Source organism: Mchenga conophoros, linkage group LG4 (genome assembly GCF_057382185.1).
Source record: "Mchenga conophoros isolate Kocher_MC1m ecotype Shallow Benthic linkage group LG4, M_conophoros_male_GT1.1, whole genome shotgun sequence".
Classification (NCBI taxonomy): Eukaryota; Metazoa; Chordata; class Actinopteri; order Cichliformes; family Cichlidae; genus Mchenga; species Mchenga conophoros.
The window spans coordinates 22,513,771-22,537,861 of NC_140529.1; the positions used below are offsets into that span (position 1 = coordinate 22,513,771).

At 40.1% G+C, this 24,091-nt stretch overlaps 3 protein-coding genes across 3 annotated transcripts; all 3 read right to left on the minus strand.

Moving 5' to 3' along the window:
- Positions 1–6,227: 6,227 nt before the first annotated feature.
- Positions 6,228–8,899, minus strand: pvalb8 (parvalbumin 8). Its single transcript, XM_085271062.1, has 5 exons — positions 8,691–8,899; positions 8,126–8,193; positions 7,416–7,548; positions 6,770–6,879; positions 6,228–6,489 (listed from the first exon to the last, which is right to left on the minus strand). Exons 2-5 carry the CDS (start codon positions 8,184–8,186, stop codon positions 6,464–6,466), a joined length of 330 nt encoding a protein of 109 aa, XP_085127188.1. The 5' UTR covers positions 8,187–8,193; positions 8,691–8,899; the 3' UTR covers positions 6,228–6,463.
- Positions 8,900–15,145: 6,246 nt separating this feature from the next.
- On the minus strand, positions 15,146–18,298 carry LOC146576049 (parvalbumin beta-like). Its single transcript, XM_085271060.1, has 5 exons — positions 16,781–18,298; positions 16,241–16,307; positions 16,014–16,146; positions 15,527–15,636; positions 15,146–15,410 (listed from the first exon to the last, which is right to left on the minus strand). Exons 2-5 carry the CDS (start codon positions 16,299–16,301, stop codon positions 15,370–15,372), a joined length of 345 nt encoding a protein of 114 aa, XP_085127186.1. The 5' UTR covers positions 16,302–16,307; positions 16,781–18,298; the 3' UTR covers positions 15,146–15,369.
- Positions 18,299–18,447: 149 nt separating this feature from the next.
- Positions 18,448–20,782, minus strand: LOC146576050 (parvalbumin beta-like). The gene is made up of 5 exons (XM_085271061.1): positions 20,687–20,782; positions 19,818–19,886; positions 19,415–19,547; positions 18,988–19,097; positions 18,448–18,742 (listed from the first exon to the last, which is right to left on the minus strand). The coding sequence occupies exons 2-5, from the start codon at positions 19,876–19,878 to the stop codon at positions 18,717–18,719; spliced, it is 330 nt and encodes a 109-aa protein (XP_085127187.1). The 5' UTR covers positions 19,879–19,886; positions 20,687–20,782; the 3' UTR covers positions 18,448–18,716.
- Positions 20,783–24,091: the final 3,309 nt, after the last annotated feature.

The window sequence follows — 24,091 nt, forward strand, 5'->3', positions numbered from 1 at the left end:
TATTACTGTAAAAATCTGTTGTAAACGTTACAGTAAAACTAGATATATACTGTAAAAGCACAGAATTACGGTAAAAATTGCCTAAAACAAACTCGCTAAATGGATAGTGCAGAATTTAAACTATTATTTCTTTAAATGCTGTAACTAGAACATTGTACTGACAAAAATAAAAAATCCTCCTGTAAAATAAAATAGTATAAAACTGTCAAATAAATTATAGTATGGTGACTACATTTTGCAATATAGTCCTGGCAAAATGATAGGATTTTTACCGTTTTTCTTACAGACTATGTCTCTAGAAATCTTTAACTATTTGTTCAACATTTTTCATTTGTGAATATGTGAGTGCTATGTGTTGTTTCCTTTTTTGTATGTGTCTCATTCGACACCAGGACCTTTGTAATCTCGGGCTAAAAAAACAAAAAACACCCCAGCTTTATTTCTACAGCATCAAACGTGTGACACCAATCAAAATCAATTTGCCAAGTCTAGCCAGTGTCATTCGATCTCAGGTGATCTTTTGCGTCAGTCAAACCTAGCAATACAATCCATTACCAGGAAGCAGTCGAGGAGCCCACGACATTGACGCACACCAAGCTTCTCCTTTGACTTGTCCTCTTGCAGTCACCTTCTTCACTGTCACCTCTCTGTCAGAGGAATCTTCTTAGTACTGTTTCACACTTTAGCAGCATCCTTTCCTCTCCAGCCACTGCCCCCAGAGATGGTTAATGAAAAACAGCACGATTGAGTTTAATGTTGCAAATACTTGTTAATCCTGAATAATTCACTATTCACTGAAGTCTGACAACAGAGAGGGAAGAAGGGGTTGAGTGTTGAGGTGAAGGAGTGGGGTGGTGTTGATGCAAACCTGGCACTAATCCTGATGTAATAGTCAGATCTGATGGCCTATAAGACCTGAGCTCGAAATTGAGACTATAGTCTCTTCTTTTCAGAGGAGGAACTGAAACCTGACAGTTCACAGTGGTTTTTTAAGTCATGTTGAACAAGGGAGTCTGTCAGGCTGTAGATAGTATGAGATTAAGGTAGGTGCTATCATATACTTAGGCCCAGTCCTGCTGAGCAGCTGACAGTGTTAAACAACGAGGGAATGAAGAGTTGGCAATGATTGCTTTGAGATGCTTATAATAACAATTTATAAATGTAGTGCATGCTTCAGAATAGGGGTGCATTTAGGTCAAAGAACAAATTGATCATGTCATAGCATCAGTTCTCACATTAGGATACAGGATACATTTCAGTAAACTAAAGTTTAAAAACTCATGCTTGGTGGTCTTCCCCTCAAAAATCACATGAATTTAATTTAGTTTCACTCAGTGCTTTTCCCCATGGTTGTCCAGGTCCAAGCTGTGGTGAGTATGGCTGTGCGGAGAGGAGGATTTAACCAAGAATCACAGACTTTTAAAAGGACAAAATAATACAAAAGGATCAGCATATAAGCAATAATTTATGGGTGTATACAGTAAGCTGTAAAAAAGTATCCAAATTTCAGTTTCAGATGGAGACATAAGCACTGTCTGAGTTTCTGGATGTCTTTTTTTTTTTTTTTTGAAGCTGATTGGTATCTACTGACACTTACGGATGTTGCAATGTGTTTACTAACCAAACTCCTACGCACGAGCGTTCTTTATTGGGCCTCTAGGTTTGTCCTGGATCACAGTCGTCACCTTATCTCATTGTGCCTTCTTACTTGAAAAGGTCTGCAAAGTACCTGTCTACTTCTTCATGACAGCCATTAATCAGTCTGAGGATGCGTCAGCACATGCAACAGCTGCTCGGTGGTTTAAACAGGGTGTGGCTTTTAGTTCAAATTGCACACTTGCCTTATTCTAGCTAACAGACACACACCTTAAACTATATTTTAAATATGATTAACATAACTGCCAACCAGTTATGTGAACTGTGTATGGAAATAAATTCGAAGAAACCACCTTCCTCTAAAGAAGCCTCACAGAGACATCATGAGTAGAGGCTTAGAAATAATGCTTGTTGGGGAACAGAGGCAATGCTGTCATCCCCTGCATTATGGATAGAGTTCCTCCACAGAGCTCACAAAGCCCGTTCAGTCATCCTAACACGGCGGTTAAATCTTTTACGATGCACCTCTTTGCACAAACTATCAGGTAGCAACATCTCTGATACCTTCAAGTTCTAAAAGACTGGGGATGAGTCAAAAATGCGGACAATATTTTTCACAGCAGAAGCTGGACATCCTGAAGATATTTGCAGGGTTTAGTGTCTCTGGTTTGCCCAAGTACATCAGGTTGTTTTCAGTTGAAGATGGGGTGCACATTAAAGTTTCACACAGACTTAATAAGTAAGGTGAGCCTGACACTCCTTTCTTGATATGAGTTTTTGGTGACAATGAAGCGAGGGCATCAATTATTGAGGTGCCATACAGACAAGCAGGCTAAGCCTATGTGTCCATCCCAAAGGGCTAATCCAGGCATAATGCCAGGTACAGTAGTAGCAGACACGCAACGGTTTAAACAGCTAAAGTAACTTTGCTTGCTTACTTTATTTCATCTGGCAGTTATGTCATCTGATTTTGTTTGGTATCTTAATCTTAACGTGTCAGTGGCATGATCATTTCCAGGATTTTTTAAAATTATATCACATTAAAACTGTTTTATATCAAACAACATTTTTTACTATTTTTACTTTTACATAAGTAAAAGCCACAAGTTTAGCATAAAGAACATAAAGTACTCATTATACAAAATGTATATCACTTTAATGTTGCAGCTGGAGAAGGTTTTACTTACTTATATGCTTATATGGTTATATGCTACTTAGGTGCTTGTGGTCAGCTGCTTGTTAAAGCAAATATCTAATCACCCAATCACATGGGTTCAACTAAGTCCATTTAAGCATGTAGTCATGGACAAGACGACCTGCTGAAGTTCAAAGTGAGCATCAGAATGAGGAAGAAGGGTGATTTTAATTATTTGTATAGTGCCAGATGGGCTGGTGTGAGTATTTCAGAGACCACTAATCTGGGATTTTCCCAAATAGCTGTTTCAGAGTTTAAAGAGAATGGTCCAAAAAAAAAAAAGAAAGTATCCAGGTAGAAGCAGTTCTCTGGGTGAAAATGCCCTGTTGATGTCAGAGGAGACCAGACTGGTTCAAGGTGGAAGGGAGCAGTAACAAGTAACTACATCTTTAAGCCAAAGTATGCAACAAAGCATTTCTGAATGCTCAAGACTTGAAGCAGATGGGCTACATCAGCATAAGACCATACCAGGTGCCCCTCCCATCAGCTAAGAACAGGAAACTGAGGCAAGAATTTGGACAGGTTCACCAAAATTGGACAATAGTAGATCAGAAATATGTTGTCTGATCTTATGCACCCAATTTCTGCTGTGACATTCAGATGAAATAGTCATTTGGCATAGACAACATCAGTTTCATGTTGCTTTAAATTATGTTTATTAGTTTGGTGTTTTGTGCTGTTTGCCCATCAACAGATCATGCAGCAAAAGGAGATTTAAATGTGTGTGCGATACATCTGAACATTAGTTTCAATGATAGTGCTGCCAAAAGAACATCAATCTGCTGCCGTTTGACATTTTTTCCTATTCTCCCCTCTCTCTCAGCAAAACACATCTCCATATTTTGCTTTTCATCCCTCTGCCCTTGAGTCCTCGTAATCTGCGTGTCACATTATCTTATAGTGCTGTCCCACACTAGCACATCCAGCAGTCAGCGTCTACCTGTTGGCTCACATTTCCTTCCTGTTTACCACTCGCAGCTCTTGACCTGCAGGGGTCACAGCTTTATTGTGTGTCCCTTGGCTTGTGTTACCTACTGGCTTCCCCAACCTTGTCCTGCAATCAGCCATCATAGTCTGCCCTCCATGCCACCCCCCGTCTGCAGAGATGAGAATTCAAATCTCATAACAGCAGCTAAGGGTAGCCTACATGATAATCTAATCAAGTGCTGTTGTGCTTGTACAGTGCTCGTGTCACAATACAGTATATCTGCTGATGTGTTTGCTTAACACACACAATTGTTCATTTATCCAGTTAAATTCCATATTGGAGTGATGTCAAGGTTATAGTTTTTTAAACTTTGCACAGTTTATAATACTTTTAAATGTTATGTTCAAAAATAAATTTAAAATGACCTTCTCCGATACAAAATTGTGAATAATCAGGCCCCGTCATGTCTTAAAGACCTCATAGGACAATATTATCCTATCAGAGCACTTCACTGTCAGGCTGCAGGAAAAGTTGTGGTTCCTATAGTTTTCAAAAGCCCATGTACTGTAGAGACATCCCCCAGTTTGGATTCAGGAGACAAACACCCTCTCTACTTTTGAAACTCATTTTTGATAAAGCTTATAGTTACGGGTAGATCAGATGACCTTGAACCCTCCCTTAGTTATGCCACAATAGACTTATGCTGCTGGGGGGCTTCTTAGAATGGGTTGGACATTTCTTCTTTACTCATCTGTTTTCACTCCCTGTGTGTTTATGCACCATTACTGCTTTCATTAGTTTATTATTAACATCTGGCTCGTTCTCACTTTTATCCTGTCTCTCTCTGCTCTCTTCTCTTTTCCCTCATCCCCAACCAGTCATAGCATTCTTCCTGTTAAAAGGGGGTTTTTCCTTACCACTGTTGCCAAGGGCTTCTTAATGTGGTTGTTGGTGTTTCTTTCTAATATTGTAGTGTTTTTACCGTACATCATTCATGAGGCTACAGTCGCGAGTTGACAGTATACAAACAAAGCTGTATAAAACTGAATTGAATCCAGTGGTTGATTTCTTATTTCCTTCATGTGTATCAGTCTAACCTTCAAATGTTTCCCTTTAGCACACCTTTACCTTTTTGTACTACACATATGCCAAAAAGTACTGCAGATTATCACATTTAATTCTGGACTTAACTATTTTGTTTATCTCGTTATGTTTTTTTCTTCTCTGCTCTGTACTGATTGGTCTTGCAAGTGTAGTTTTAAATTGCATGGCCTTTATTGGTTTATTCTGATACTGTGTTTATTCCTATTAAACTGTAAGTGTCCCTGACTTTAGAAGAACAGGTCTGTATGAGTCCAGTAGAGAAAGAAGGAATAAAAAGCATTTCGTCCCAAAAAAAACCTGTGAATCAAGCATCTAAATGTGTGACTGCACGACTACATTTGTGACTGTGACATCAAGCTAATGCCAGAGTAGGCCCCATACTGTGGTTCGGAGTGGCAGGTGTCTGCTCTAATAGTCAGGTTCCTCCTGTAATATACACATAATTAAAATGATACTAATGCGGAAGCCCTGAAAAAAAATTGCTACTCTGTATTTTGGCGCCGCTAGCGGGCCGGAGAATAGTGAGGTGGCTGTTAGTTTTAATCCCCCAAATCCTATAAGTGCAGAGAATGAAAAATCAGTGTGCTATTTAAAGTCTTCAGGGTGTAGGGGTTGTGATGATGGTTGTAAGGTGGCCAGAGTTCTGTCTGAGAGCTTGGCAGGTTGTCCCACATCTAAAGTGACTATTCTCATTACCCATTGGCTTCAAATGAACGTGCACCAATTAATTTGTTTAGCAAATTTCTGTGCTTATTTAAAACTGGTTGTTTTCTTGCTATCTGTGTCTAATCTCTTGATTTTAGCTGATGTATCGCATATTATGTGCAGCATGTGCAGTGTTTTGTTTGCCTAGCCTGAGCAGCACCAAGGTGTAGCTGGGTTTATTTGCAAAGCTGAGGTCAGGTGTCACCCAATCCAACCACGGTGACACTCAGGTGGTCATCAAGGACACCTCTTCTGGTTTCTCCCTGTGTTAGCTCTATGGTTCTAAAACTCTCTCTCTCTGTGACACACACACACACACACACACACACACAAAACTACAGTGGTACTGTACATACAGTGTTTGTGTCAGTTCTCATATACCTGACACTGACACTGTCTGTCTCATTTACTGCTGTGATCAGGGTAAGTAAAGATTTAAAGGGCACCTCCAAACTGTAAATGAAATATTGTAAGTGGGTGTTTACGTGTGTTGTGTCCATACAGGTATGTGTATATGCAGTATAAATCCCCATACAATAAGAGTTAATTAGAGCTCTTCTTGTGCATGTAAAATATTTCAGTGCTTGAACTGCTGTTCTTGCAAATCTGCACTGTGACATCCCAAAGCAGAGGACATACTGAAACACACTGAGATCTGCACTTGTTTATAAATAATGAAAAGAAATGCATGACCTGGATTTATTCTTTTATTTTTCTCTGTAATTTGTTAATTTGCACATTTATTTGAACAATACAGCTTTAGACTCTATCTAGAAGAAAGCTACTTAAAAATAAGAGAAGAACATAGATATCTTTGGACCATTCAGGCTTCATCTAACTAGCGGGACAAAGGTTGACTACAGTAAAAGCCCCTGAAGCAGTTGGATAAGGATGGCAGGAGGAAAAATCTAGATGGAGTCATGGAATCCAGCTGCTTAGGACAAGACCATGGCTTGGAACTCTGTTGAGGAAAAACATGGATCAGTAAGATGTAGCTCAGTGTAACAAAAATATTATTTATATATATATTAAAATATTATTTTCCGTGCAGCAACTATGGCAATCTTATACCAGAAGAGAGAAACAGTTTGATGGCACAGTTGTAATATCAAAGTTAACAGCTTGCAACTGACTCGAGTGTATAGCCAGTTATAAACCTAAAATCACAAATGTTCTAGAAAAACTGTGTGCAAGCATGCAAATTCAGGAATTATATGTCAAATAGGTATGAATTGCCTCACCATCTGCTCCAATCATACCGTCGCTATCATCATCAGCAGCACTCAGGAAAGCCTTGGTCTCCTTATCTGTCAGAACACGAGCCCCGGGACAAAACCTCTGGAGGAAAAACCTGGTAGGCACAAACAGGGACAAACACGATCCAAAGGTAGAGTCACTCCTCAATGACAAGTGGATAAAAGGCAAAGTAAGTGAAAATGTTGCTAATTTTAATGCAAGCGTAGGCCTATCACACTGGCTTCAGTCGTCAGTCTTAGATGCTGCTCTGTGTGGTATCCTGCAGCCACAGCACCCACACTTTAAGACCTACCTTATATTAACATTGTCTCGTTGTGCTTTAGGTTTGCTTTTTGCGTCTGTCTTTTACTGAGGGTTGGTAAAAATATGTGACTGCTGTGCTGCATTGTTCAACTTGAATATATTTCCCAGAATATTATAAATTGCTCTTCCAGCTTTCACGTCAGCCTTCCAAAGTCTGATAGATTAATGCTGAGGCGCATCCTCTTCTCTAAATCTCTCATATCTCTAAAAGAATAAGTGCACATGAATTTTATTTTGCTTTAAGGAAGCCAGTTGAACTGCTTCTTCTGTTAAATCCTGTCTGCACTAAAGGGGGGGAAAAAGTTTATGAACTCTCTTCTCACTCACTTGAGCTCTTCTTCCTCGATGAAGCCACTGGCATCGTTGTCCAGAATCCCAAAAACCTTCTTTATATCCTGAGGGCTCTTCTTGGTGAGGCCACATATCTGGAAAAATTTCTTAGCACAGAAGGAGTCTGGAGCTGGAGAAATAAATCACAGTGAGTTTGGTGGATGACTCCAAAGTCTGCATTCCATTCATTAAACTGACTTAAGCAGGTAAATACTAATATGAATGAGTAATGTCAGGTATTTTTCAATAAACTGGTATTAAAGCAAAGTTGTTATAATACCTGCAAAGCCTCAGACTATTTATGTGACTTTAAATTACAGACACATGATAACATACAACCAACAAGGTATTATTAAGTATGATATAAAACACGTAATCTTCTTATTTAGGGTACACATCATGAAGAAAATCACCGTTTCAAATGTTGTATCTTTATTTTATTTTTTGGACGCTGGGAGGCCAGTTACTGGGATCTTTACCTTTTATATTTTATATATTTTCTGTGCATTTATGTCAAGACTTTTTATGTCTTCCATTTATGTCTTCCATTTATGGGCTTTACACATGTGTACTTGTTACTTGCACATATAAATATATATGTGTGTCCTTGTATTCTGTTTATGTTTTTATGTGTGTGTGCTTTTAAATGTAAATATATCAGGGGGAGAAAATCTCCATACTGTAAACATATTGGTGGAAAACGATACCTTGGCAGTCCTTGATAGCACTGTCGATGGCATCAGCAGAAAGGATAGATGAGAGCGACATTTTATTCCTGCAGGAGGAACAGCCATGGTGAATTATTAAGATTAAGCCAGGTGCAGTACAAACCTTCTAAGCTGACACTGACTGACAGACAGACTGGCAAAAGATGCCCAAGTGGAAACACTGTTACGGAGAAGTTACTGAAAAGTACGGCATGGAGTTAACGGAACAGCATCCTTACACAATGAAAGACTTCGATCTTAAAGAGTTGTAAAAAAAAAAAAAAGCCCGTAAAACTGCGATAGGTTTTCTCTTTGCGACCTTTTTAAGCCACTCAAGCAGCCTACCACAAATTAAAAATGATCAAATGAACGTTTCGCTTCTCGCTTTGCCCTTGTTTCCCCGCCACCTACGGCGAGAGTCAGTCACAACTTTTACGGACGCAATTATTTGCCCTGTCACTCAACTAGGCGACCACACAAAAATTAAAAAAAATTATCTCACACAAAACTTTTCAGTTTTTCTAAAAGCAGTTAACTTCCTGCCCGACTTGGCGCAGCAACTCACCGTGTTAAGGGGGTTCTCTCCCAGGTAGACGATCCAGCAGAGAGATGAGGTTATGTGGTGGCTGGTGTCCGTTAAGACGGATTTATATAGGTCTGATTGCCGTGACAATGGGGATTGCTTGGGTTACCCGTCTATGGATCAAATTCTAACTGCCCGCCCCTGATCCAGTTTCTCGGCTAACTAATTAACCTTTACTACTTATAACGCCCAGGCGCAGAGAGACCGGAACGTGAACGTCTGTAACGCCCTCGTAAATAGCATATTAATTTAAGAGCGCTTTCTTCCTCCCATCCTCCACTCCCTCCTTTTATCCCAGCGTCCCTCCTCTAACCTCCGGGATTATACAGTAAATGCTGCTTTTCTCCTTATCCTGCTGTTTCTGAGAGGGTCCCCATCCCACCCTCTCATGCACGTATCCTTTTACTTGCAGCACTCCCCAACCACCGTACTCCTCTGAAAATATGCTCTTTTTATGACATCTGAGTAAGTATGGGAATCCCAACGTTAAAAGTCTGTTTTGCTGTAGTCTTGCGCATGTCTTTTCGTATGTCATCTTAGCTTGTTTAAAGCAAAATAAGATTTCACGGAAAAGATGATTTCAGAGATCAACACCTGAACTTGCTCTGCAGATGATGCTCTGCAGTCTGTCCACATGTATGCCTCATGGGGTCATGCTAAATGGGGCTCACATCATCTCCAGTAATATCTAAAGCGACCTGAAACACATGCTCAGAAGTGAATGTCAGGGACGCCGGTACAGTGTCTCTGAACTGCTTTGTCAACTGTGCTCATTAAGGGACGGGCAGTCACCCCCCTTCTGCCACTATCCCGCGACAATGTAGGCACAGGGGCGTAATAATCAGGGGCCCAATGACAGGAGTGACCCATGCAAGCCATAAAAAGAGTTGTATTTGTCTTAAAAAATATTATTTCTAAAAAAAAGAAAGAAAGAAATGAAGTAAAACAAACTGTGGGAAGTCGGCTGTTAACACATATCTTTAAAAGAAATGTGAGCAGGGCACAACTATCAGATTAAGAATGATTTAGCTGTCAGCAGCTACTAAAGACAGTGAGCCAATGTCAGGTGTGACCCTATATCAGAATGACCCAGCACAACTTAACACCAAATGCATGAGTCTTTCAGAAACAGCCATAGAAGCAGCAGCAGCACATCCCTTTCCAAATGACATAACACAACATGAGCTCACATGGTGGCAACTAAAAGTTATTCCAAGCATTCATTTGTATTGACATCCATACCAAGGTACTGCAATTTTAGTATTGCTGTTTTGTAAACATAAACATGTTTAGACACTTGTTTAACCATTCATGATTACCAAGATAGTATGGTATGCCCTGATGATCTGGCTCAACCTCTCATGTACTTTAGTACCAAACAGGCTGAAAACAGTATGACAGCACGAGGCTGTAAGCAGGTTAATGGGTAAATATCAGTCCTATATACTTTATTCTTCTGGAGGTCTGCCTTTGTAGCAGATAGTGAGCGATAAGATGAGATAATGGCTCAGGGAAGTGAAGAGAGGGAGGAAAATGAAGGTTGCTCTGAGGGTAATGGGGAGGATGGGCACAGAGGAACATGGTTGAAAAACTGAGGGCAAGCAGAAAATGTTTTGCCCAAACACCTCACTAATCAGTAGAGAGGAACAATTTTTTGGAGACTGGCCAACAAGGGTGTAGAAAAAGCAGGTATAACCAAAAAGCAACCAAGATATGGAGGAGAAAACATTACCAAGTTATCTTCAGCATGCCGAGTCAGCCAAAAGGCTATTTAAATTGAGAGTGCACAAGCACTGCACATAAATGCTTCAGTAGTATCAATAAATAAGTACTTAAATAAAAATGAAAAACATAAACTTAAAAATGGTAAATGGTAAATGGCCTGTATTTGTATAGCGCTTTACTAGTCCCTAAGGACCCCAAAGCGCTTTACACATCCAGTCATCCACCCATTCACACACACATTCACACACTGGTGATGGCAAGCTACATTGTAGCCACAGCCACCCTGGGGCGCACTGACAGAGGCCTAAAAATAATCTAGTAATAAAATTATGCAAATGAAATTGTGACATAAAATAATAATGATAACAAATATTAATAATAAAAAAGACACGTAGGGGAAAATTAGTTAAAATTAGTCTGAACTTGAAAAAGTTGATGAGGAGAGCCATGTTTTCTGCTGGGATTTAAATAATGTAAGTGAGGTAGATGACCTAATCTGATGAGGGAGACAATTCCAGAGCTTTGGAATTGCCCCTGAGAAAGCCGAGGTAGGCGCTAAGAGCCAATCGGGATTCTGGAATTACTAAAAAATGCTGATCGCTGGAAGTGAGCGGCTTGAGACAAGGAATTTTAAAAAAATCTGTGTGACACGATAAAAGACCCACACACAGCGTTGTAGGTTCAGTGTTTTTATTGTCAGACTGTCTTCTGCTTCACAGGAAGAAGGGTTAGGGTTATAGAAGCAGCTTATTACCGGCAACATTAATGGTCAGTACAGATTGCTATATACAGTATACACAATAATTTGCTTAAAAAAAAGATCTGTAATGAGGAAAGGAAGGGGGTCCACAGAGACAGTTAATACACCTTGCCCAGAGTTATTTGCTGCGCCCCTGGTGATGCATAATGTGCAGTGCTTCATTTATAAGAAAAAACAAACAAAAAACACAACAGCGGTAAGCACTAGTTTCATATCAATTACAGTTTAAGAGTTTATTTTTTGTGATTTGCTCAAAGTCAGAGCAGCACATTGGATTTTGTTTCCTGTACGATTTGTCCAGTTGCAAAACGACCAGGTCGGCTTGCCTTTCCGAGGACGTTTGTGTCCTGGTCTGACACACAGACTAATGCAAGGGTCATTAAGCACATCCCTGGGAGATTGGTCACTGCAGCAGGACACGGAAAAGAAGGTTATATCTCTCCATGAGATAAGGGGGAGGTGAAGCTGTACAGATGTAGCAACCAGCACCTGGGTGGTTTGGAGATGAACACTTACAATTTCAAAGCTATCAACGTGGACAGAAAAGCATCAGTTAAAACTCCAAACGACAAATTAATCGAAGATCCCACGGAGAGTTGAAGTCAAATCCCTGGATCCACAACCCTGAGTGCTAACTATTACATCATACAAAACAGTATCCGGCTTTTCCCGATTATTCCCAAGACCTTTGCAACCCGACACCGAGCCTCATTCTTAATTCTAGCCAAACGGTCACAATACCTCGAGGTCACTTTTCACGTTGAAGTCGGATTCTTAACGTACGCGTGCTTGAAGCACGGGGCGAATCTTGGCAGGGATGCGCTCCCTCGCGCATCAGCTGGCGAACGCGAACAGCAGGTAAAGTTGCACTGGAGAGGTATCGCGACATGTGCGTAAAGATCGCATTTAAACATTATTTAAAAGCACGAGGGTGTGAAACTGCTGTCAAATTTGTGGCCCGTGTACTGTGTTCGGTATGACAAAGTACTCCCTCCCCCACCACCTTCTTCCAAACCCAAAGAAAAACATTTTCAGTGGAGAGCGTCGCATTCCCAACATGTGCACAAAAATGATCAGACTTTTATTTGTTCAGACCTTCTTTTTTTTATCAAATAAATGAATAAAAACTGAGATGGAAAGGTTGATTTGGTAGATTTTTCATGTGTGGCAAATGAAAGATGTTGATTACATCAGGATGGGCAGGTAGTGATTCTCTGTGTAACATATTGTGTTCCCGTGTGTCGTATAATGCACGGGAAGTCTTAGTGTTTTTATTATATTATTTTAAATGCGTGGTGAACAAAGTTTATACACAGCATGCGCTCAGTGGCTCTTATTCACTTCTTTAGCAGCATCCTAAAAGCTTACCTCCGACGGTTTGTCACCGTCAGCCACCTAATCCAGTTGCCAACTTATTAATGGGGCCTTCTCCTCTCAACAAGTGATGTCCGACTGTCTGCAGTTAGGTTCTAGTGAAGCACAGAAAAGGTAAAGAGAAACTTAATCATCCACTGTGTGTGAAAACGAGACTCGGGACACCGGATTAAAAGCAGTGGTGCGATTTTATCAGCACCCGGTACATGATGTCATACGTCGTACTGATACCTGGCAGACTCTACAGTTACTGGGCAATTATTTATTTATTTACATTTTCTAATATTCTTTCGCGGAGCTAACACAGAGTCACAAACAAACATTTATAGGCTACTCACATTCACGCACTCATTAAATATAGCCAAAAAAAACGTTAATTTGCAGAAAGGCTCCAGCCGAAGGGTGGATTCGAACCAAGGACATTAGTCCTGTGAGCTAACAGTAATTTCTTTAACATCCTACTGCCCCTTGGGCGGGTCTTACGCAATGAAAGTTTACGAAACTACAAGAAAAAGAGGAAAAAATGCAATGCAAAAGGTCGGCTAAACAATGAAAACAACGTCAGTCGGTATTCGTTTTAAACGATGCTATTCTCCAATTAAGAACAAATCAAAAGTTCAATGTACGTTTCATTGCATTAAGCCAATATTTCCTTTAATTGATATATAACTGAAATATATTTATGTAGTACAATTTCACTTTCTAAAATGTGTAAATAAAAGTAGCCAGTAAATACTACAGCACTGCAACTGTAGTTGTTGCTATGTTGCCGCCCCAACCCCACTTTTTTAAATGCTTTGGCTTAGGTTGCTGAAAAAGAACGTATCCCATCTAGCGGCAGTAGGGTGGAACTACATGAACTGTGAACACTACATAGGCTGCACTTGTGTGCTCGCTGTGTGTGCAGTACGTGTTTTACTCACGGACATATACAGTAGCGGTTTTAGATACGGGCGACACGGCGGTTGCCCGGGGCGGCATCACGGGCATCGGCAAAAAAAAAAAAAAAAAATTGCTCGTACTCATGCTGCCCCGACATCAGCCAGCGCATATTGGGAATGGCATAGGCACCGATCGGTTTTCTATCGTCCATTTGCTGGGAGTAAGGGCGCCTGCTGCTTGCGGCAGAGGGTGGAGGAGCGGGGCTGGCTGGAGCAGCATCTAATAACCAGCTTGCAAAATAAAACAAAATAAAAACAAACCAACAAACACGAAAACACCAGCCATTATAATACAAATTTATAATTTGCAACGATGTTTTTTCGAAATTCTATACACGAAAAGTGAGCGCGAGAGCCCTCGATGCGCCTGCTCGCTGCTGAAGTCAAAGTAAACTTTATTGTCATCTCCGCTACATACAGTCCAGTATATAGAGAAACGAGGCTCCAGTTACAGCAGTGCAAGTAAACAAACAATAAATATAAGAAGAGTAAGAAAATAAATATACACTTTAGGACCAGGGGTAAAGGGATCAATAACAATTTAAAATTTATAATTTACAGTTTGATGATTTAAAGTCTCACACACAACCTGCCGAAAGGGGTGGGGGGCCGGCTGCTTCCAAATAGAGCACATTTCATTCATAATGATGTAAATCCAAGCCCATCATGTATTCATGACTTGAATTCTGGGTTGTGCGAAATCCCAGAAATACACCTTAGACAAAGTGAATCTGTGAACTAAGGTGTAGGTCTATTAGATTATGTTGTGGTGATCCTCGGGTTGGGGGATGGGTGTTCATACTGGAGTGCAAAATTAAAACCGATGGAAGATGGACAAGAAAAGTTCAAAGCCATCAGGTGCTCAGTTTAGAAAAAGAGAAAAGAGGAGGAGGAGAAACGAGCAAAAGATACAGGTAAGCAGATGTGTCATTGGATAATGGCAGGTCATCCGTTACTTAGAGGAAGAACCTTATATATATATATAGTATATACATTGGGTGAATGTGCAGTAGTAGCAGCAAGCAGGTGAATTCTGTACATTAATATGAATAGACATCTGACTATTTTACAGAATAGACAATATAAACATATTTAAAATTAAAGGAATTTGAAATGTACATTGTGCCTGGATTTAAGAGTGTCTGGAAGAGAGTCCTGTCTCAGTCAATTATAGATGATGTGAGAGGGTGGGTGTGTGTGTGTTTAGGGCCCGGATGGCTTGGGGATAGAAGGTGGTTGTCCTGGCACCATGATGCCAGATTCATCACTTCGTCCATGTAGGCCGCCTTTATTAATCCCTAAGGAAATTATGTGGGTTACAGTTGCTCCAAGAAGAAATGGTAAAAAATAGTAACAGTAACAGACTAAACTCCAAACAATACATTATGTTACAGATTTTAATATTAATTAGTCATTGTCAGTTGTTGATTTGTCCTGTTCTCATTGTATGACAAATTATGATGGCTGTTTGGTAGCCGTTTGCATACTATGCATACTCTCTCTCTCTCTTCATATGTGTGTGTGTTGGGTGGGTGGGTGGGTGGGGGGGGGGGCAGAGGGAGTGTTCGCCAGGGCGCCAAACAGGCTAGGACCGCCACTGGATATATAATAATAATAATGGGAAGAGGAAACAATAACACCGTAGCAAAGGAATATTTATTCTTTTTGATCGATCGTTCCTGGAAAGAGCATCATCAAAGATTTTACAATAAGCAAAATTCGTATTTAAGACATGAACACAACCGAGCGGCATTTTCATCATTTTGGACAGGTGTTGCATAGAAGAAAACGTCTTTTAAGCAAATGTATAAAAATTAGGGTGGCGAGATGGAGTTCGCTGTGGTCATTGTTGTTCCATCCATCACTTGGCACCATTATTTTTCTTAACCATGACAACGAACTCTGCAAAAAGACAGAAGGAAAAACACCTGTGACATATCCGTTAGCAGGAAAAACAAAACATCCAAAGAGGAATTTCACTGTGGTGCACGTGAATTTTTTTAATTTATTTTTTATACCATCAGCGCCAATCTTGCCGTCACCGTCGGTGTCACCGGCACCGAGGAAAGCCTTGGTCTCGGCGTCGTTCAGGACGCGTGCACCTGACTTGAAGTTCTGGAGGAACAGCCTGCAGACAGAGGTGAGCAGTGAGTTCACAGACCCAAGTTCTCATTGGCTAAGACATGCAATCTGACTGCAGAGAGTACAGTTTGGATACAAGTCAACTAAGGCATAAAAAAGCTGTTTTCTTTAGCTAAATAAATAAAATCAAAGCAAAATATTCATTAAAAAAAAAACGACCCATACCTAACCGAAATATATCATTCTGGTTATATAAAACCAGTGCATGGGTTAAATATGGCTACACATAGCTTACTGTAGTCTACTGTTAGTGGCTGAATGGTTTTGTGCTTACAGCCTCCTGCCACTCATTATGATGCATCCAAGGTCAAATCAACAACAACAGCAAAACCCTAACAACGCCTTTTGTATGAACTTTCTTACTTAAGCTCGTCCTCCTCAATGAAACCGCTCTTGTCCTGGTCAATGATGGCGAAGGCCTTCTTGATGTCATCTGCGGACTTGTCATGAAGGCCGCAGGACTTGAAGAACTTCTTGTGGTCGAATGTGCCGCCGTCTGAAAGTAGCGCAGGTTGTTACTGAAATTCGCACAAAGCAAGCGCAGCTGAACAAAAAAGAAGGTGAGTTGTGATCGCAGATGAGGGAATCACCTTTGCACGCATCCAGGGCTGCTTTGATGTTAGCCTCAACTAGTACACCTCCGAATGCCATTGTGAACTGGGAAAATAAAAATAAAATCCATTATTAAGCTTTTAAAGTTGGGCTTAATGTCCATAGGTGACCATCCCAGGTTATTATTATTATTTTATTATTAATAATAATATTATTATCTTTTAGAACATTGGCAGCATCTGAAGAATCACACATCTGTAAGTTTGCTTCTTGCCAAAAATAATCTGAGCCACTCCAAATATGAAAGGGCAAATTATTCATTGCGCCTCTTTCTGAAGCTGCAACTCTAAAGATGCGAGTACGTCTGATCAGTAATCCATGTGGCCAACGATGATGACGCTCCGGCAAGAAAGCGCAAAACTCATCTCCTTCTTCTGATGCTGCCTCGCAGTAAGGAGTCCCGATTTAAAGCGTAATTAACAATAAATTTAAAAAATAAATAAATGTAGTGTTTTCTCAAAGATGCCAGGTGATGATGTGGCTCCCGGGTTTCCCTTCTCCTTTCCATTCAAACTCACCTCTTGTGTCTTTGCTTTGTAGGCTAGGAATGACACAGACAAGACCCGAGTCGACTGCAGTGACCATCACGGCGCTCCGGGTGAGCTTTTATATGATCACGCCATCGAAATCTGAAGCATAAGATAACTGAGACCGAGAAGGGGGATGCGAAAATGCGTCCCCTTAGCCAGAGAGCCGTCTATTTTAAGTTTCACAAATGAAGACGCTTAAAAGGTGCGTTTGAAGAAGTCTTTCATGTCCACTCAAAGCTAAGAATAGGCCCCAGCACTGCTGAGGAGGACGAATTGGAAGTGCTGCGGGCGGGGGCGGGGGACTGAGCATGCATGCATTAGAGCTGGCGTAAGTTGTACTAACTGGTTGTTTCTCCTCTTTTTGACGATTTAGAAGGCGTGGACTATTCACTGCAACAGTATGTGAAATATATTTGGCGACTTTGAGGGAAATTGTGGTTTTGATTTCTTAGCTGGAACAATGAAGGGTACTTCGTAAGATATATATGTATTTCACTCCTTTCAGATTCGCACAGATAGTCTGCCTGCCTAGCACATTGCTAAATACTTTTTAAAAACCCGTCTTACTTGTGCCGCATACGAATTCCAAATATCAGCCACGCCCGGTTTTACTGTCAAGTCCTTTTTGTTCCAAATATTTGTAAAAAGATTTATTAAATAACCAAATTAATTCAAGGGGACTCTCTGACTTTAGAAATATTCTTAAGTTTTCCTTAAAAATTCCACCTGCCATGTGTGATTACGATAGATATTCTAAACCCCTAAAGGCACAAGGGCATGCTCATGCTTTTAGACAAAGCATTAAAAATCAAAATGGGCAAAAAAAAAAAGATAATCACAGTCAGCTACTCTTGCTGAAAGAATGTGTTTGACCTGTAGGAGGCAGCAAAGTTCTGTGGCGCAAGCCTGGCAATTGTGAGGAAACGGCAGACTGCTATCACTCAGACTATTTCTGATTCCCCTGCTGTTAGACAATAATAACCTTATGGCGTCATCTGATAGGCTTGAGGTTTACATAATGCTGAATTCTTAGCTTACATTGGGATCGTAATTTGACTTTAATATGGAAACTGAGCTGTTCAAAATTCCATTCCAGGCTTATGCATATAGAATATTTTCTTCCTCAAAATGAGGTACACACCAGGTGCTGATAGAAGTTAAATAATGTATTAAAGACCTTCGGCTGATGTAGATGTGCAACTGTACAGTGGGTTCAGTGTGTTAAAAGTTCCTGCTGACGCAACAGTGACTGTTAATAGAACTCCTGTTGCCACAGCACATCATTTAATTGACTATGCAGCAGTTGGTGGAGGAGGAGACCTTGGAAGAGACAGCGTGGCAGCTATCCATTACAAACCTCCCTAAGATCCCAGAAGCATGTGAGCAAAGCCCCATGGGCCCATTCCCACAGCATTTCCCAGTCCATGGCCAGAGTCCAGCCACACTCCACTATCTCATTAACCAATTATCCAAACAAGTGCTGGGCATGTTGTTTAGACCGTCACTCAACACCTCTGGAGTATTCAAACACCCTGGCAAATCAACAACTAATTTGAAACGGCCACTTCCTCAAACCATTGTGTTGGCATAGCTACGTCTGTGTGAATAGAGAGGGTTTTGGTTGACCATGCAAAAAACGACTGACCTGAACGAGATGACTTTACACCAAAAGAGTATTTATTCCTGGTTTTTCACTCTTCCTCAAAAAGTGCAGATGATGTTGTACAGTTTGCACAAGTCATTTTTTCAGAACATTTAACACATCTGAATAACGGTATCAGTAAAATATGTGCTCCATGTTGAGAAACAGTCCACAGGCAACTCATAAATAAGGTATAAAAAATATTCTTTCAGCTGATGATTAGTGAATCTTGCAAGGAGTTCACAGTTCCATGAAAAGAAATGGATCTTGGTCAATGGAAATTTATGCCTTTACAAGGGCAGCAAACTCTGTGAAAGTAGAATAGAACTGCCATTAGTATTGGGAACAAATTGGATTCAGGTTAGTGGTATAGTTTAAACTGACAGGAGCCATTCTCTGACTAAGGGTATGTCAATGGATGTTAAAAAAATTAAGCTTGTTTCTAACATCTGATTCATGTAGGCTCTGCGGGTAACACTTCATATATATGATGTGTTCTGCTAAACTGAAAGATCTGTAGGAAAGTGCACCATGCTCCACAAAGAACCCTCACCATCAATTCCGATCTTGCCATCACCATCACTGTCACCAGCGGAGAGGAAAGCCTTGGTCTCCTTGTCAGTGAGTGCTCTGGCACCAGCAGAGAAGTTCTGCAGGAACAGCCTGGCGTGTGGACAATAAAAAGCAGCAGTTATTATTTATTATTTTCTTGTGAACCCTTTGGTTTTCTATGTTTTCATGTGTGAGATTTTAAGACTTAAATTGATGTGTCAACCAAATGATCCATAAGAAAGTCATCAACAGCTTCTTTTTGGGGGCTTCCTTAGCAATAGTTACTATATTATTTGGCTTGTAGACTAAAGCCCAAGTCTATAAATAAATGACACAAATCACACTGATAAGATCGTGAATACTCTGGACCACTTAGGCTTGCAAGTATGAGATGCCAGCATTAAGTGTGAACTGCTGGAATTACTTACTTCAGCTCATCCTCCTCAATGAAGCCGCTGTTGTCCTGGTCAATGATTTTGAAGGCGTTCTTCACATCATCGGCAGTTTTTGCAGCCAGGCCGCTGGCCTTGAAGAACTTCTTGTAGTCGAAGGAGTCAGCAGCTAGAACACACATTTTAACTCAATTAGCGCCCAGCAAGTCTGCGCAAGCACAAGTCAGGACTTCATTGTTGATGCAATACGATAACTGTGACTGTTTATACGACACAATGTGAAACTGAGACTTTACTGCTTTCTGACTGAAGCCAAGTTGCATCACTTGTTGGTGTTTTGAATCAAATAGCAGTAAAATGTTCAACAAAGTTACATGAATAATGAAAAACTAGAACAGCTTGTTCACTGTCTGATGAAATAATGATAATGAATGCTCACCTGCGCAGCCATCCAGAGCTGCTTTCACTTCAGCATCCTTGAGGACACCAGCAAAGGCCATTTTTTAATCTTAGAGAGGGAAAAAAGACAAGATAACTGGATTAGTATGGTCATTATAAGTCCTATGCAGTGGTCATACTATTGGATTATAGATCATTTTTCAATTCTCCAACTTAACTGGACAATTTGACCTATTTTGTTTTGACTACATTACAGTGAACCTAACTATATGATGTGAGTAATCATAAATAAAACACAGGAAGGGTCAAATCAGACATTAGTGGTCAAAAGCTTAAACAAGGATTAATCCACAATAAAGCAAAGCCCCCTTTTACTTTATGTTGGTCACGAATCAACTCTTTTCCTTAATCCAAAGTCTACCATGCAGCTCTACCCGTCCCGATTAATATAAACAACTACTCTTAAGAGCTGCTCTTCGCCTCCGGATGTTTAATCACAACACGGCACTGACTGTGTATCCCAAAGCGTTTTGCTGCTATGGCACGAAATAGATGATGCTTCCACCGAGAGACCAAATCACGGCAACATGAATCACTGACACAAATAAACAAAGCACCAGTGATGTCAAGCGCGCCAATAACCCTAGGTGTGTTATCATAGCATTTCTTTTATCCCGTTAAAAGAGATAATGTAAATAACAATATTCATCCACAAACGGCGCTCTTCTGAAATCTTTTGGCCTCCTTTGCGCGCTAATTGAATTATCCTGTGGTCCATGAAGTTGTTGGCTATGTTTGTTCCAATTCTCTCTATAGTTTATAGTCCACGTGGATCTCCTTGTCTGAATCCCCTTTTCCCCCTTCCAGTGTAGAAGTCGGTGTGGCGTTCGTCCGCATCCCCGCACTCACCTTTGCGCTGAGTTGAGGCGAGTGAAAACCTAGGCGGACTCGAGTGAATGCCACGAATCCCCTTTCCCTCTCTCTTATATATCCTTGAGCAACACCATTTACAGACCTTTGAGTCCCAGTATCAGGTACCAAGATCCATGGGTTTCGAAAAAATGTGTCTAGTAGTCCAGACCTATTTTTAGGTGAACAAATGAGGATGCTACCATGTGTGAGTGAGGCCTATAGCTAGACATGTGTAACTCGAGCATGCCCGCTGCTACCCGACTTCACTGGTCATGTTGCACCTATATGATTTATTGCCAGCATGCTGATTTTGATTCAGAACGTTTCCTCTACGAGCTTAAATTAAAGGAACTGATACATGTGAGGGTGCAGGTCATCCTTATTTTGATTTGTGAGAACCATGTAAAGGAACACCAGCCAATTCAACTTCCTACTTTAAACAGGATAACCTTTATTAACGTCACTATAAGCCTTCACTATGAAGAGAAGACCACTGGAAAGGACTGCCTTTTAAAACACCTTTATTTTTGATTTCCATGTCAATATGATCACAGAGCCATTTTCTCCTATGCCTTTTAGACTTCTGATAGTGTTTATTTCTACCGTGTTTTCTCTGGCATCATATACTCCAATCACATGCTATATAAACCCACAGTGAGTCCATACAGTCCATTAACAGAGCTGTTTTATGATAAATCTTTCCAGCAATATTTAATACTCGTGGTTGTAGAGTGGCTGTGGCTCTTGGGCGACTTATAACTAGATTTACACAAATTCCAGGTTATTTTACATAAATGCAATCTTTTTTCCTTATATTATTAAGAGTTTCTTATTTATTGGTGTCAGGCTTTCTATTCTTGCCTCTGAAGTTGCAACACCAGGCAAGATGGTCTCAGATGATAGACATGTGCAGCTTCTGCCTATATGCTGTCCTGTAACATTAACTAGCTATACCTAGTGTATAAGCTACAGCACAGTATACACAAGGTTCATCTGAACTCTTCACGAAGTGTTGAGTTTCAAACTAAACCACCACCTTATCAGGGTTGAGACTTTGAGGCCTATTTTTTTACATGCTGTATGATTGCAAGCATGACAGTTTTCCATGCTATCCTCAGTAGTCACACCAGCATGTGTCTGTGAATAACATCCTTATAAAGCTTAAACCAAAGACTGCTGATCTCAGTCTGGTAGTTCTGTGTAGTCAGTCTTTCTTTTCTTTTCTTTCTGTCTGGTCAAACTGAACTCGTGCTAGTGAGTCTACAGCAGTGACTCAAAATGAGGATATTCTTAACTGTCAGAACCATGGTAGTGGTCTTTGGTTAGATCCCAGTTTTAGGCAAGCAGTTTTAAGTAAAAGCATTGGAAGAAGCAACTTTATCATAAATATTTCATGTTTAATGGAAATACTGGATATCAGTTTAATAAAGTAAAACAGTGGCTCTCTCAGAACCTGCATTATACACACTATTAGGCACACCTTGCTAATACTGGGTTGGACTGCAGAGATATTGGTCCATATTGATATGATAGCATTGCACAGCTGCTGCACATTTGTCTGTTTCACATCCATGATGCAATTCTCTTCATTCACCTTTTTGGATTTTCTCTAAATCTCAATGGGGATGCGGTGACCATTTGAGTAGAGTGAAATCATTGTCATGTTAAAGGAGCCAGTTTCAGATGACAGCAACAGTACTGGCAAGCAGGCTGTGGTGTTTCAACTGATCCTCAGAAAATATCCCCCACAGATTTACACCACCACAACCACTGCTACAAGGAAGGATGGATTCATGTTTTCGTGGCTAATGCCAAATTCTGACAGTATGCCATCTAAATGTTACGACACAACTCATCAGACTAGGCAACCTTTTTCCAAACTTCTGTTGTCCAGTTTTGGTAAGCCTGTGTGAATCGTAGCCTCAGTTTCCTGTTTTAGGTGACAGGAGCGGCTCCTCTGTGGTCTTCTGCTTCATCTGCTTCAAGGTTTATGTTCAGAGATGCTCTTCTGCATACTCTGCTGTAGGTTTTTCTGTTGCCTTGCTATCAACTTAAAGCAGTTTGGTCATTTTCCTCTGAAGTCTGACATCAATAAAGCATTTTTACCCAGAGAAGCGCTGCTCACTGGATATTTTTTAGGTCCATGCTCTGTAAAGTCTAGAGATTGTTGCATGGTAAAGTAGATCAGCAGTAGAATTGTTATTTTTAAATATTTTTTTCATTTTCATTTTGGTTTGACTTTTTATTTTTAATTCTGTTTAGTCTAACTTACTGCCCAGATTTGTTTCCCCTTTGAGTTGTTTTTTATTTGAAGATTTTTTTGTTTTTGTTTAGTTTTTTTTATTAGTTTCAATGTTAGTTCTAGATAGTTTCATATTTTTAGTTGATCTTAGTTAGTTTTCCAAGTTCACAAAATAACTTAGAATGATTAATTTTCAACCTATGGCAGTTTCAAAAGTTTTGCCTTTTATTTTTCTCAACTACTTCCCCTCTTGCAAAACACTTAGCCCTATACTGTTTGGATCAAATAATATAACGGTGACAAATTCACCCTCTCAAGCAGCAGGTAGCTGGTTTGATTCCGACCAGAGACACATAAACCTCTTTGGGATTGTGACAGGGTGTCCGGCATCAAACTGCAAACTCAAACATGCAGAGCGACCCTTTGTGATGAGGGAGACAGCAGAATAAGAACCCTAAATTTCATATATTTCATTTCAATTTTAACCTGAAATTTGGTTACTTTTCTCAAAGTGATCCAAAATATATAAAAATAAAAATGTTTAAAATTGTATGTTGTTCATGGAACATGGGGAAGCTCTAAACAGTATAAATGTGTATAAGGTGCACAAAAGGATGAGAGATGGTGCCCGGTCACAGGATGTGAACTAGAGGAGTGGGGTTTCTGAGCGTTAGTACTATCAGCTTACAGCACGAAGGTTCCTGGTTGAAATCCTGCCTGCAAAGTTTGCATGTTTGACCAACTCCATTGCAATTGGGAGGGGCTGTCTCCTACAGTTCAAATTACTTTGAGCAGTCAGTAAGGCCAGAAAAGTGCTATTTGAATCCAAATACATTGTGTAACTGCCCCTTGTTGGTTGTGCTTCAAGTATCCAGAATGTAAGAAAATAATGAAAATAATTATTCATTATTTTCATTATTCTCATAATCACATTAGAATGCAGCAAACTGAGATTAAAACACAGATCAGAAGAGGGTTGGAGAGTCATAAGATTATAAAGTCATAAAGAGCAAATCCTCCACACACAACATTTCCTTCCACTGCTTTAAATGCACAGGCTAGTTTGCAATACGCAAGTTTTGTGCTCTAAGTGATAATTAATATTGAACTAATGTTGATTAGTAATTGTAAGATATATATATATATATATATATATATAT